General features: G+C 40.7%; 1 gene segment (V, D, J or C); it reads left to right on the top strand.

Moving 5' to 3' along the window:
* The first annotated feature begins 13,578 nt into the window (after positions 1-13,578).
* On the top strand, positions 13,579-14,259 carry LOC123943701. The segment is given in 3 exon segments: positions 13,579-13,696; positions 13,800-14,107; positions 14,206-14,259. Coding segments are annotated over 3 exon segments (408 nt in total).
* Positions 14,260-14,709: the final 450 nt, after the last annotated feature.

The following is a 14,709-nucleotide window of genomic DNA, read 5'->3' as shown; positions in this document are numbered from 1 at the left end:
GTGTGCTCCCCTCTGGATGATCCAGAATGCACACTCCCCCTCAGCAAACTCCACTGAACAGCGCAAATTAATGTCTTGGGCAGTGTGGGCCCCCAACCACTGTCTTAGGGGTCGCCCAAAGTGCTTGCTTGTCTCTGCACCCCCCGGCCACTAAAACGGTGAGTGACATTGGTCCGGGAAGCCCACTTCCAGTCACTGCCTTTGCCAAGACTGCTATATAGGGATCAGACCCACAGCACTCAGTCACCCAGGTCCCAGAAGGCTGCCACCATGGAGGGATCCTGACCAGAGATCTCACCGAGTTCCTTCAGGCATGGGCTGGGAGTATTCAGAGCCTTGGCCAATCCTAGAGACCCTGGCTAATGCTCATACCAAGCTCTCTCAGGCATGGGCAGGGAGTGCACTCAGACCCTGGTTGTGCAGTGTGGGCAGAGCACAAAAGGGTATGGTTCTAGAGAGTTCAGGCTGGCGCCCACACCAGACTCCCTAATGCACAGGTGGGAGTGTGCTGAGTGCTCTCCTGAGCAGTAGTGCAAGCAGTGCACAGCCAGGGGCTCAGGGACCAGGAACTGGAGGCTCAGTTGCACTCTCTCTGGCATGGGTGGTCACCAACAGTGGCCATCCTGGTCCATGGGCTTAGGCCCATACCCATGACTGCCTGAATCCAACAGTTATCCCTTAAGATCTTTTGCTCTTTTTGAGTGCTTTTAACCAGACTCCAAGTTAATGCTGGTCCCCAACTGCAGGGATTGCTTCTGGTGGATCCCTCCCCCTTCTGTTTATTCTCCAATATCAGTCTGAGCATTCCCACTCTGCTTTACTTTTCCACTGGTGCTTTCTGCCCCATAGACACCCAGAAGTATACAATCCTACACCTCAGGTTGATTTAATGTGTGCTCACAGTGCTTTGGTAGATACTTAGCTCACTTTAGGGGACCGGTTGAAACAGGGTCTCCTACTTCTCTGCCATCTTGCCAAACCTCCTCTTTTCAATTTTTTATTTTATTCTTGAATTTTTGTTTGCCTTTGTTTTTTCAATGGTGGCTTCTAACCACTCTGGATATTGCTAGGGTGCATCCTGAATGGGTCTTGTTTGATATTTTTGACTAGATCCATTCACTCAACCACCCATGGACAAAATGACTAGGAGGAGGAAATCCCAACAAAAGAAAGAACAACAGGCAACATCCTCTGCCACAGAACTAATGGATTCGAATATAAGCAATATGTCAGACACAGACTTCAGGATAGCAATCATGACGTCAATAGCTAGGCTTGAAAAAAAACATTAATGACAATATAGAGTCCCCAAGGACAGAAATGAGATCGAATCAGGCTGAGTTTAAAAATGTTATGAATGAAATAGAGCCTAAACTGGATTCTCTAACAGCCAGGGAAATGAGGCAGAAGAACAATTAGTGACCTACAAGATAAGCGGAGACAAAAGAAGCAAACTGAACAAGACAGGGGTAGGCAGCTAGTGGCACATGAAATTAGACTTAGAGAGAACAATACCATGAAAGGCTCAAAGTCAGAATTACTGGGATCCCCAAGGGGATGGAGAGACAGAGAAGACTAGAAGGTATATTTGACCAAATCACAGCTGAGAACCTCCCTAATCTGGAGAAGGAAACAAGCATTCAAGACCAAGAAACACAGAGGACCCCTCCAAAAATCAATGAAAATAGATCAAAACACTGACATGAAATAGTGAAGCATGTGAATCATAGAGCCAGGGAAGATATCCTTAGAGCAGAAAGGGGGAAGAGTTTTCTCACATACAGAGGGAGGAACATCAGAATAATGTCAGAACTGCCCACAGAAACAAGACAAGCCAAAAGGGATGGTAGGATAGATTCAGGTTATAACTGGAAAGAACATGCAGCTAAGAATACTTTATTCTGTCAGACTGTCATTCAGAATGGATGGAGAGATAAAGAGCTTTCAGGCGGGCAGAAACTGAAAGATTATGTGACCACCAAGACAGACCTGCAAGAAATATTAAAGGGGAATCTGTAAGACACAAAAAGGTGAAAGACCATTCCATGCTCATGGATCAGAAGAATAAACATTGTTAAAATGTCAAAATTTTGACATTTTAGGGCATAGATTGACTAGAGCAATCTATACTTTCAATGCCATTCAAATAAAAATTTCACTGGCATTTCTCAAAGGGCTGTAGCAAACAATCCTAAAATTTGGAATCAGAAGAGATGCTAAATTGTTAAGGAAATGTTGAAAAAGAATAATAAAACTGTGGGCATCACGCTGCCTGATTTCAAGCTTTACTACAAAGAGGTGATCACCAAGACAGCATCGTACCAGCATAAAAACAGACACATAGACCAGTGGAACAGAGAGTCCAGATATGGACACTCAACGTTGTGCTCAACAAATCTTCAACAAAGCAGGAAAAAAAGTCTCTTCAATAAATGGTGCTGAGAAAACTGGACAACTATATGTAGAAGAATGAAACTCGACCAATCTCTGACACCGTACACAAAGATAAACTCGAAATGGATAAAAAACCTCAATGAGATGCAGAAATCCATCAGAACATAGAGGAGAACATAGGCAGTAACCTCTTCAATATCGACCACAGCAACTTCATTCAAGATATGTCTCCAAAGACAAAGGGAAAAAAAGTGAAAATGAACTTTTGGGACTTCATCAGGATCAAAGGCTTCTGCACAGCAAAGGAAACAGTCATAAAAAAAAAAAGAAGCAACCCACAGAACATGAGAAGATATTCGCAAATGACACTACAGACAAAGGGCTGATATCCAGTATCTATAGAAACTCCTCAAACTCAACACACAGAAAACAGATAATCATATCATAAAATAGGTAGAAGACATGAACAGACATTTCTCCAAAGAAAGCATACAAATGGCTAACCCACACATGAAAAAACGTTCATCATCTCAGCCATCAGGGAGATTCAGATCAAAACCACATTGATATACCACCTTACACCAGTTAGAATGGCCAAAATTAACAAACAGTAAACAATGTGTGTTGGAGAGGATGTGGAGAAAGGGGAACCCTTTTACACTGTTGGTGGGAATGCAAGTAGGTGCAACCACTTTGGAGAACAGTTGGAGATTCCATAAGAAATTAAAAATAGAGCTTCCCTATGACCCTGCAAGTGCACTCCTGGGCTTTTACCGCAAAGATGCAGATGTAGTGAAAAGAAAGGCCATCTGTACCCCAATGTTCATAGCAGAAATAGCCACGGTGGCCAAACTCTAGAAAGAACCAAGATGCCCTTCAATGGGCGAATGGATAAGGAAGATGTGATCCATATATACTATGGAGTATTATGCCTCCATCAGAAAGGATGAATACCCAAATTTTGTATCAACATGGACGGGACTGAATTGATGGATAGTTGAACTTACACCTAAATATTTAAAAAGAAAAAAAACCAATTTTGGTTTCACCATTTTTTCAGAGTTAACTATAAATTTTAATTCCTTTAAAAAATAAGAAAGAAAAAAAATATGGACAAGACTGGAATAAATCATGCTGAGTGAAATAAGTCAAGCAGAGAGAGTCAATTATCATATGGTTTCACTTATTGTGGAGCATAAGAAATAACACGGAGGACATGGGGAGATGGTGAGGAGAAGGGAGTTGAGGGAAATTGGAGGGGGATATGAACCATGAGAGACTATGGACTCTGAAAAACAATCTGAGGGTTTTGAAGGGGCGGGGTTGGGACTTTGGGTTAGCCTGGTGGTAGGTATTGTGGAGGGTATGTATTGCATGGAGCACTGGGCATGGTGCATAAACAATGAATTCTGGTACACTGAAAAGAAATTTTAAAATGTAAAAAATAAAAAAAAAACTCTTAAATGCACTGATCAAGCAAGATGGTAAAAGAGTCAGAGACTTCATTTAATCTGCTTCCCTGAATTTAGCTAGATAACTCTATAATCACTCAGAATATATATGAGTTCAACCTGAGAGGTAAGGGAAAAAATCTGGAATACAAATGAAAAGGAACCACTTTTTTTCAAGGAAGGAAGGCCAAGAAATGAAGGAAAGGAGATATATCAGAGGATAAACAACAGGGGACGGAACTTCAGAAAGCCAGCCAACATAAATAATATGGCCCCTGATGGCAAAACCAGAACCTTTAGAAATCTGCTCCAGTGAAAGAAATTCCTGCTTGAAACATGCTCTTTGGTGAAGGGGATGGGGCAGAATCTTAGAGGGGACAGAGTGGTCTCAGGATCATGGAGACACTGACAAATGGGAATGCTTGAACCTGCAGATCCTCAGCATTGGAGCAGGAAAACTGGTTATGGTCTGAGAACTTGGGAGGGGCTCTCAGCTGAGTTTGCTATAAACTCTGAGCCCTACCAGCTCTGGTGACAGCTCTCAGTGTGGGGGAGGGATGTTGCAAATGCCAAAAAAAAAAGCAGTGACCCACCACCATCCCACAGGAGGAGTGGCTCAGGAGTGCACATACCCAGGTGACCACTCTCTATGGGGGATCCTGAGAAGGACAGAAAGACACGACCATCCACCTACCCAGGAGGATTGGTGCACATGCACACCACAGGAGTCTAGACGGTGGCACACACAAAAGGGAAGAACTTGTATCCCGGAGTGTTAACTGTAGAAAGGAGCTGGGATCATTCAATTCCAAGACTGGAGAGCATCATATGGCCATTTTTATTCTCATCCTCTAAAGAGACTCAAATGCCTCCAGGGAACAAAAGCCACAGAGAAAAACTAGAAATAGCTTACACTGACCCTGACCCCTGGCAATGAGTGATACAACTCCACTGACACAGAGACACCTGAAAATCAGTGCATCAGGCACTTCCACCAGAAGAACAGCTGAAGAACACAGAACACCACGTGTACAGAGCACTCAGCACTGCACAACTCCAGCTCTAGGGGAAAATACTACACAGAATTTGCAGTTGTTTCTCATGATTCATTGCTGTTTCAGTTTAAAATTTTTCTTTTCTTTTCCCTTTTTTTCTTCACAATGACTTTCTTATTTTAACAACTCTGTTTTTAAGTCTTAATCTAACTCGAATTTTGTAAACTTATTTTTATACATATTTTTATACATATACATACTTATTTTTATACATATATTTTTATGCATATATTCTTCGTTTTTGGCTTACTTTCACTGTATTCAATTTTATTTTTTGTGTATATATATATATACAAAATTGTAAAGAAATTGTATAATTGTAAAGAACGCTATATATATATAGCTATAGATATATATATAGAGCTATATATACATATATAGCTTTCTTTACAATTATATGTATACATATATTTACAAATATATATATTTGTAAATATATATATATTTGTAAATATATGTATACATATAATTGTATATAAATATATGTATATATACAATTTATAATTGAAAATATATGTATATATATATACATATATATATATAGCATTCTTTACAATTTTGGGATTTAGTGTCTTCTAACACACAGGACAAAATATACACAGGACCAATTGGATCACCCTGTTCTGTCCACCTGGGAGATTATATTCTTGCTTCTACACGCAGCATTTTTGTTTTGTTGGTTCTGACCTCTTCAGATTTGTCTAATGTGTATTTTGCTTGAGTTTGGGTTGATATTTGTGTTTTGTTCACTCATTCATCCATTCTTTCCTGGTAAAATGACTGGAGAGAAGAATTCAAAACAGAAGAAAGATCCGGAGGTAAAACTCTCTGACATAGACGTAATCTATAAAAGAAAATTTTAAAAATTTAAAATAAATTTATAAATAAAGAAACAGGGGAGTCAAGATGGCGGGGAAGTAGGAGGAGGCACCATTTCAACCTGTACACTAAAGTGAGTTGATTACCTACCAAAGAACTCTGACCACCCATGAAATCAGCCTGAAATCAGAATTATACACGTCTGGATCTCTACAGGAACAGAAGACACCCAGTGGCAGATAAAGCAGACTGGGAGCAGTGGACTGATATCAGAAGATAAACAAAAGGGGGAGGGAGCCACCAGAGGTCACCGATTGGAAAGTAATACCCCAACACGAGAGTGCTCTGCGTCTGGGGACCAGCATTAACTTGGAGTCTGGTTGAAAGCACTCAAAAAACAAAGAGCAAAGGATTGCGGGGGTAATAGTGGGAACCTGGGTGGTTAGGGTCAGGGACCTAAGTCCCCGGACCCAGGACAGCCTCCCCTGGCACTGAGCCAGAGAGAGTGCTGCGGAGAAATCAGGTCTCCCTCCCTGAGCCGCCAGTGCACCTGAACGCCAGCGCACCTGAGAATGAGTGGGGTCTGGCTCCCTTGAGGGGCTGGGAGCCTGGCCAGATGGCAATCCTGAAACGCGCGCACCCCACACCCTCCCTTGGGATGCGTGCTCATAGGCGCTAGCCTGGAGCTCTGGCATCCAGAAAAAACAGACATTCCCAGCTCGGGACAGCAGGAAAATCTCAGTATGCGATCTCTGCTTGGAACCTCTCTGGTGGTCTGGAGCTGCCTAGACAGCCACCGCTGCCCTGGTTTTTGGGTACAACGAGGAGCTCCTGCATCCCCAGGGACAGTGACTCAGAACCGACTCAGCCAGCAGCTTTTCCAAAACATTCTGGGGCGTCTTTCTGAGAGGGAGGTCAGGGTGCAGTTTGCTCTCCTCTAAACCTCCAAAAACCATCAAAAGCTGTCAATGAGAGAGAAAGCAGATGAAAGAACATAAAAACCCCCAGAGAACAAAAGACTGAAAAAAACAGTTTCCACAGAGCTCACCACCTTGACGGGAGCGGGAGGACCTAACTCAGGGAACATCATTGTCTGAAAACCCACGTGGCAGGCCCCTCCCCCAGAAAACCAACCAGGAAGGAAGAAAAAAAAAAAAAAGACTACAAGAGAACAACCACCACTACTTCATAAATACAACTTTTATTTTTAACTCGTTACCAATATTCTGGTTCTTTTTTTTATACATACAGATAATTTTTTAACCTATTTACCACCACACTGAAATGTCCAGTACATCAAATTCCTTAATAACCTTCTAACCTGAACTTTTTGATACATACACCCGTGTTTTTCTTTTGCTTTTTATTTTCTAATTCTTTTTTAATTTTTACTTAGTTTAGTCTAGTTTATTCTTTTTTAATTTTTATTTTCTACTATACATATAGAGTTAAACTTCAAGGTAATCCCCTTTCCACAATCAATGCTACCCCTATAGGCAAACCAGTTTCTAATCCCCCTGTAACTTAGGAAAGTTGAGTCCCTTAACAAAAGCATCAAGATACCTTCAGGAAGAATCAAAATAAACTTCCTCATCCACACTGAGAATTTATAACCACTCTCCCAATTTGCCCTTCTGCCAGTGTTTCTGTGAATTTGTGTTTGTCCTGATAATATATAAATCTTATACTTGGGGTTCTTTCTGATGAGTTTCTTCCCTTTTTTTGCATATATATATATATATATATATATATATATATATATATATATATATTCTCTCCTGATATATTTTATCAGTCTTTTTGTTTGTCTGTTTTTGTTTTTATACTTCATAAATATTACCTTGTGGCCCATTTGGGCTGAGCCTTCTCTGTTATCTTCCCTTTTTTTCCTATCTCTCTCTCTCTCTTTTTTTTCCTTTTTTCTTTCCCCTTTTTTTTCTTTCTTCTTCTCTATTTCTTTTTCTTTTCTTTTTTCTCTCATTTGGGTGGGGAATCCTGATTGCACAGAAGCATTCCAGGGTGCACATTGACTGCACCACAATCGATAAGACCAGCTGCATCTGTTCAGTCATCTCTTTCCAAAATGACTAGGAGGAGGAATACCCAACAGAAGAAAAATACAGAGGATGGATCTTCTGCAACAGAGCTAATGGCTATCGACATAGACAATATGTTGGAAAAGGAATTCAGACTAACAATTATCCAGGCAATAGCTAGGTTGGAGAAAGACATGGATGACCAAACAGAATTGATTAGGGCAGAACTGAAAGCCACCAGGGATGATGTTCAAAATGCTCTCAATGAGTTCCAATCGAATCTAAATTCTCTAAAAGCTAGGGTAACTGAGACAGAAGATAGAATTAGTGATCTGGAGGACAAACAGATAGAGAAAAAGTATCAGGAGGAAGCCTGGAACAAACAGCTCAGAAGCCACGAAAACAGAATCAGGGAAATAAACGATGCCATGAAACGTTCCAACGTCAGAATTATTGGAATCTCTGAAGGGGAGGAAAAAGAAAGAAGTCTAGAAGATATAGTGGAAGAAGTTGTCTATGAAAATTTTCCCAATCTCACGAATGGAAACAACATTCATGTACTAGAGGCAGAGAGATTTCCTCCCAAGATTTTAGATTCTCAAAAGTCCTCACGACACCTTATAGTTAGAATGAGGAATTATGTTTCAAGAGAGACCCTCTTAAAAGCAGCTAGAACAAAAAAGCTCCTTACGTAAAGAGGAAAGCCCATTAGAATAATGTCAGACCTTTCCACAGAGACCTGGCAAGCCAGGAAGGGCTGGAAAAATATATTCAGAGTACTAAATGAGAAGAACATGCAACCAAGAATACTCTATCCAGCAAGACTGACATTTAAAATGGATGGAGAGATAAAGAGTTTCCAAGACCGGCAAGGCTTAAAAGACTATGCAACCACCAAGCCGACACTGCAGGAAATATTAAGTGGCATCGTAAAAGAGAGAAAAAGTCCTAAGAATATCACTGAACAGAAATAGAGAAACAATATACAGACAGAAAGACTTCAAAGGCAACACGATGAAAATAAAAACCTATCTCTCAATAATCACTCTCAATGTGAAAGGCCTAAATGCGCCCATAAAATGACACAGGGTTGCAGATTGGATAAAAGGACAGGACCCATCGATATGTTGTCTACAAGAGACCCGTTTTGAACCTAAGGTTACACCCAGACTGAAAGTGAAGGGATGGAGAAGCATCTTTCATGCCAATGGGTCTCAAAAGAAGGCCGGAGTAGCGATTCTCATATCAGATAAATTAGATTTTAAACTAAAGACTGTAGTGAGAGATACAGGAGACACTACTTAATTCTTAAAGGGACTATCTGCCAAGATGATCTAACAATTGTGAATATCTATGCCCCCAATATGGGAGCATCCAATTACATAAGAAAACTATTAATCAAGATAAAGAGTTCTATTGATATGAATACAATAATAGTAGAAGATCTTAATATACCTCTCTCAGAAATAGACAGATCATCAAAGCAGAAAATTAAGAAAGAAATAAGAGCATTGAATGAAACATTGGACCAGATGGACCTCATCGACGTATACAGAACATTCCACCCTAAAACAACAGAATACTCATTCTTCTCAAGTGCACATGGGACCTTCTCCAGAATAGACCACATACTGGGTCACAAAGCAGGCCTCAACTGATAACAAAAGACTGACATTATTCCCTGCATATTCTCAGATACCCATGCTTTGAAACTGGAACTCAATCACAAGGAAAAGTTCAGTAGGAACTCAAACACCTGGAAGCTAAAGACCACCTTGCTTAAGAATGCTTGGATCAACCAGGAGATCAAAGACGAACTTCAACAATTCATGGAAACCAATGAGAATGAAGACACTTCGGTCCAAAACCTATGGGATAAAGCAAAAGCTGTTCTAAGGGGGAAATACATAGCCATCCAAGCCTCCCTCAGAAACATTGAAAAATCCAGAATACACAAGCTGTCTCTACATCTTAAAGAACTGGAGAATCAACAACAAGTCAAACCAACTCCACATGCAAGAAGGTAAATAATCAAGATTAGAGCGGAGATCAATGAGGTAGAAACGAGAGATACAGTAGAACGTATCAATGAAACTAGAAGCTGGTTTTTTTAAAGAATCAATAAGATCGATAAACCATTGGCCACACTAATCCAAAAGAAAAGAGAGACAGCCCAAGTTAATAAAATTATGAATGAAAAGGGCGAGATCACAACTAACACCAAGGAAATAGAAACAATCATCAGAAATTATTACCAACATATATATGCCAATAAGCTAAGCAACCTAGAGGAAATGGATGCATTCCTGGAAAACTATAAACTCCTAAAATTGAACCAAGAAGAAATTGACAACCTGAATAGACTGATATCTAGTAACGAGATTGAAGCAGTGATCAAAAACCTCCCAAAAAACAAGAGCCCAGGACCTGACAGATTCCCTGGGGAATTCTACCAAACTTTCAAAGAAGAAATACCAATTCTCCCGAAGCTGTTCCAAAAAATTGAAGCAGAAGGAAAACTTCCAGACTCTTTTTATGAAGCCAGCATTACCTTGATCCCCAAACCAGGCAAAGACCCTACCAAAAAGGAGAATTTCAGACCGATATCACTGATGAATATTGATGCAAAGATTCTCAACAAGATCCTAGCAAACAGGATCCAGCAGCACATTCGAAAGATTATCCAACATGACCAGGTCGGATTCATCCCTGTGTTGCAAGGTTGGTTCAACATTCGCAAATCAATCAATGTGATAGAACAAATCAATAAGAGAAGAGAGAAGAACCACATGGTACTCTCAATTGATGCAGAAAAAGCATTTGACAAAATCCAGCATCCAATCCTGATGAAAACGCTTCAATGTGTAGGGATAGAGGGACCATTCCTGAACTTCATAAAATCTATCTATGAAAGACCCACAGCAAATATCATCCTCAATGGGAAAAAGCTTGCACCCTTCCCGTTGAGATCAGGAACACGACAAGGATGCCCACTCTCACCACTCTTGTTCAACATAGTATTAGAAGTTCTAGCAATGGCAATCAGACAACAAAGAGAAATAAAAGGTATCCAAATTGGCAAGGAAGAAGTCAAACTCTCTCTCTTCGCAGATGACATGAATCTTTATATGGAAAACCCCAAAGACTCCACCCCCAAACTACTAGAACTCATATAGAAATTCAATAACGTGACAGGATACAAAGTCAATGTACAAAAATCAGTGACTTTCTTATATACTAACAATGAAAATACAGAAAGGGAAATTAGAGAATCGATTCCATTTACTATAGCACCAAGAACCATAAGATACCTGGGAATAAACCTAACCAAAGAGGTAAAGGACCTGTACTCGAGGAACTACAGAACACTCATGAAAGAAATTGAAGAAGACACAAAAAGATTTAAGACTGTTCCATGCTCTTGGATTGGAAGAATCAACATTGTTAAAATGTCTTTACTGCATAGAGCAATCTATACTTTTAATGCCATTCTGATCAAAATTCCACCAGCATTTTTCAAAGAGCTGGAGGAAATAATCCTAAAATTTGTATGGAATAAGAAGAGACCCCAAATTGCTAAGGAAATGTTGAAAAACAAAAACAAAACTGGCGGCATCACATTACCCGATTTCAAGCTTTACTTAGTACAAAGCTGTGATCACCAAGACAGCGTGGTACTGGCATAAAAACAGACACATAGACCAGTGGAATAGAGTGGAGAGCCCAGATATGGACCCTCAACTCTATGGTGAAATAATCTTCGCCCAAACAGGAAAAAAAATTCAATGGAAAAAAGACAGTCTCTTCAATAAATGGTGCTGGTAAAACTGGACAGTGATATGTAGAAGAATGAAACTCGACCATTCTCTTACACCGTACACAAAGATAAACTCGAAATCAATAAAAGACCTCAACGTGAGACAGGAATCTATCAGAATCCTAGAGGAGAACATAGGTAGTAACCTCTTCGATATCAGCCACAGCAACTTCTTTCAAGATATGTCTCCAAAGGCCAAGGAAACAAAAGCAAAATGAACTTTTGGGACTTCATCAAGATCAAAAGTTTCTGCACAGCAAAGGAAGCAGTCAACAAAACAAAAAGACAACCCACGGAATGGGAGAAGATATTTGCAAATGACAGTACAGACAAAATGTTGATATCCAGGATCTATAAAGAACTCCTCAAACTCATCATACACAAAACAGATAATCATATCGAAAAATGGGCAGAAGATATGAACAGACACTTCTCCAACGAAGACATACAAACGGCTATCAGACACATGAAAAAATGTTCATCCTCACTAGCCATCAGGGAGATTCAAATTAAAACGACATTGAGATACCACCTGACACCAGTTAGAATGGCCAAAATTAGCAAGACAGGAAACAACATGTGTTGGAGAGGATGTGGAGAAAGGGGAACCCTCTTACACTGTTTGTGGGAATGCAAGGTAGTGCAGCCACTTTGGAGAACAGTGTGGAGATTCCTGAAGAAATTAAGAATAGAGCTTCCCTAGGACCCTGCAATTGCACTGCTGGGTATTTACCCCAAAGATACAGATGTAGTGAAAAGAAGGGCCATCTGTACCCCAATGTTTATTGCAGCAATGGCTACGGTCGCCAAACTGTGGAAAGAACCAAGATGCCCTTCAACAGATGAATGGATAAGGAAGATGTGGTCCATATACACAATGGAGTATTATGCCTCCATCAGAAAGGATGAATACCCAACTTTTGTAGCAACATGGACGGGACTGGAAGAAATTATGCTGAGCGAAATAAGTCAAGCAGAGAGAGTCAAGTATCATATGGTCTCACTTATTTGTGGAGCATAACAAATAACATGGAGGACATGGGGAGATGGAGAGGAGCAGGAGTTGAGGGAAACTGGAAGCGGAGATGACCCATGAGAGACTATGGACTCTGAAAAACAACCAGAGGGTTTTGAAGGGACGGGGGAGAGAGGGGTGGGAGTTTGAGCAACCAGGTGGTCGGTAATAGGGAGGGCACGTACTGCATGGAGCACTGGGTGTGATGCAAAAACAATGAACACTGTTATGCTATAAATAAACAAATAAACGAATAAAAAAATTAAAATAATAATTCAAAATATATATATAAATAAATAAATAATAAAAATACAATAAAATAAAATTATACTATGTTCACTTCTTGGTAACTGCCAAACATTAAAATAAATTATTCTTTCTACAGACAGCAGCATGGTTGATTATTCAAGGATTTCTCAGAGAAAAAAAAAAAAACAAAAGTCCAACAAATAAAATTACATACAATATAAATTCTTCAAAATTAAAACTAGTCTAAGTAACATGAGAACAACCCATAGTTGTGTGTGTACATAGTGAAGAAGGGAAGAGGAAGGAGGAATTACAGAGAAAATACAGGTAGTTTTATGGAGCGTTGATTTGTTCATTCTGGGCACTGTTGATTCTGACACCTATGTTTATCCTAACACACACTCTGCCTGTATGCCATTCATTCCATATCAAGCACACTCACCAAAATTCTTACAAAAAATCCCATAGATGACTTCGGAGGAACACATAGATATTGAAATGTTAGCAAATATACCTACACAAACCCGAGGCTCTGTATATTTCAGGGCAACCTAGAGATGAAGTAAAATCATCCTGTCCCCATTACAGAAGGGATTTCCACATTCTTCACCAGCCTGCCCTCTCTGTACTCCAGGTGATTCAGGGGACAGTATGTCCTGTGGGGGTATATAGGCAGAGAACATGCAAATAGGGCCCTCCATCTGCTGATTAAAAACAGCCCAAACCTGACTCTGCAGTTGGGAGAGAGGACCCCCAGCACCAGGATTCCCAGGTTTTCCAGTCAGTACTCAGGACAGGACACAGACAACTCACAATGGAGTTTGTGCTTGGCTGCGTTTTCCTTGTTACTCTTTTAAAAGGTAATACATGGAGAATAAGAGACCTTTAGTGTGAGAGTGGATATGAGTGAGAGAAACCGTGGATGTGTGACAGTTTTCTGACCAGGATGCCTTGTGTCTGCAGGTGTCCAGGGTGAGGTGCAGCTGGTGGAGTTTGGAGGAGACCTGGTGAAGTCTGGAGGGTCCCTGAGACTACCCTGTGTAGCCTCTGGATTCACCTTCAGTAGCTACCACATGAGCTGGGTCCGCCGGGCTCCAGTGAAAGGGCTGCAGTGGGTCACATACATCAGCAGTGGTGGAAGAACATACTATACAGACCCTGTGAAGGGCCGATTCACCTTCTCCAGAGACAACGGCAAGAACAGGCTGTATCTGCAGATGAACAGCCTGAAAGCCGAGGACATGGCCCTGTATTACTGTGTGAAGGACACAGTGAGGGGACATCAGTGTGAGCCCAGACACAAACCTCACTGTAGGAAAGGATCTGGACCACCAGGGGGTGCACACCACTCACCAATTCTGTCTTTAAGCGCCAGGAGCAGATGCAGATGGAGGTTATGGGCAGGTTTCCTGTCAGCATTTAGGTGAATCCTCTCCAGAGAACATTTTCCCTTAGGGACCTTCTCTGCACACATGATTCTGTGCTTAACTCTTCACTCTCTGACATCAAAAATTTGTTCTAATGGGAAAACAATTATACTAAAATACATAAAATACAGAGCCACTCACGTTTATTTCTGTCCCTAAATACCAATGAATCACAAATAAACTGGTGCTCATCAGGTGAACATTTACAGGAATCCCAGCTGCTCTCAATGTGCACCACATGTCCACCCTGCTCAACGTACAAACTTGCTAGAAGCAGCATAAATTACATGCCAGACATGAGACCACCAGAGGCATCAACAATTGAAAGCAAGAGAAGAAAGGGTCTTGGTTGGAGAGTCACTGTCTTAAACAATGCTCACGGCATCAATGTTAGTCACAATATGGGAAAGCAGTGGAACCCCCTCCAAGTGTGATGTGTAGTCTGG

The sequence above is a fragment of the Meles meles genome, chromosome 6 (genome assembly GCF_922984935.1).
Source record: "Meles meles chromosome 6, mMelMel3.1 paternal haplotype, whole genome shotgun sequence".
NCBI lineage: Eukaryota > Metazoa > Chordata > Mammalia > Carnivora > Mustelidae > Meles > Meles meles.
Note: the sequence above shows the minus strand (reverse complement) of the source record. Positions and strands in the feature narration are given on the sequence as shown.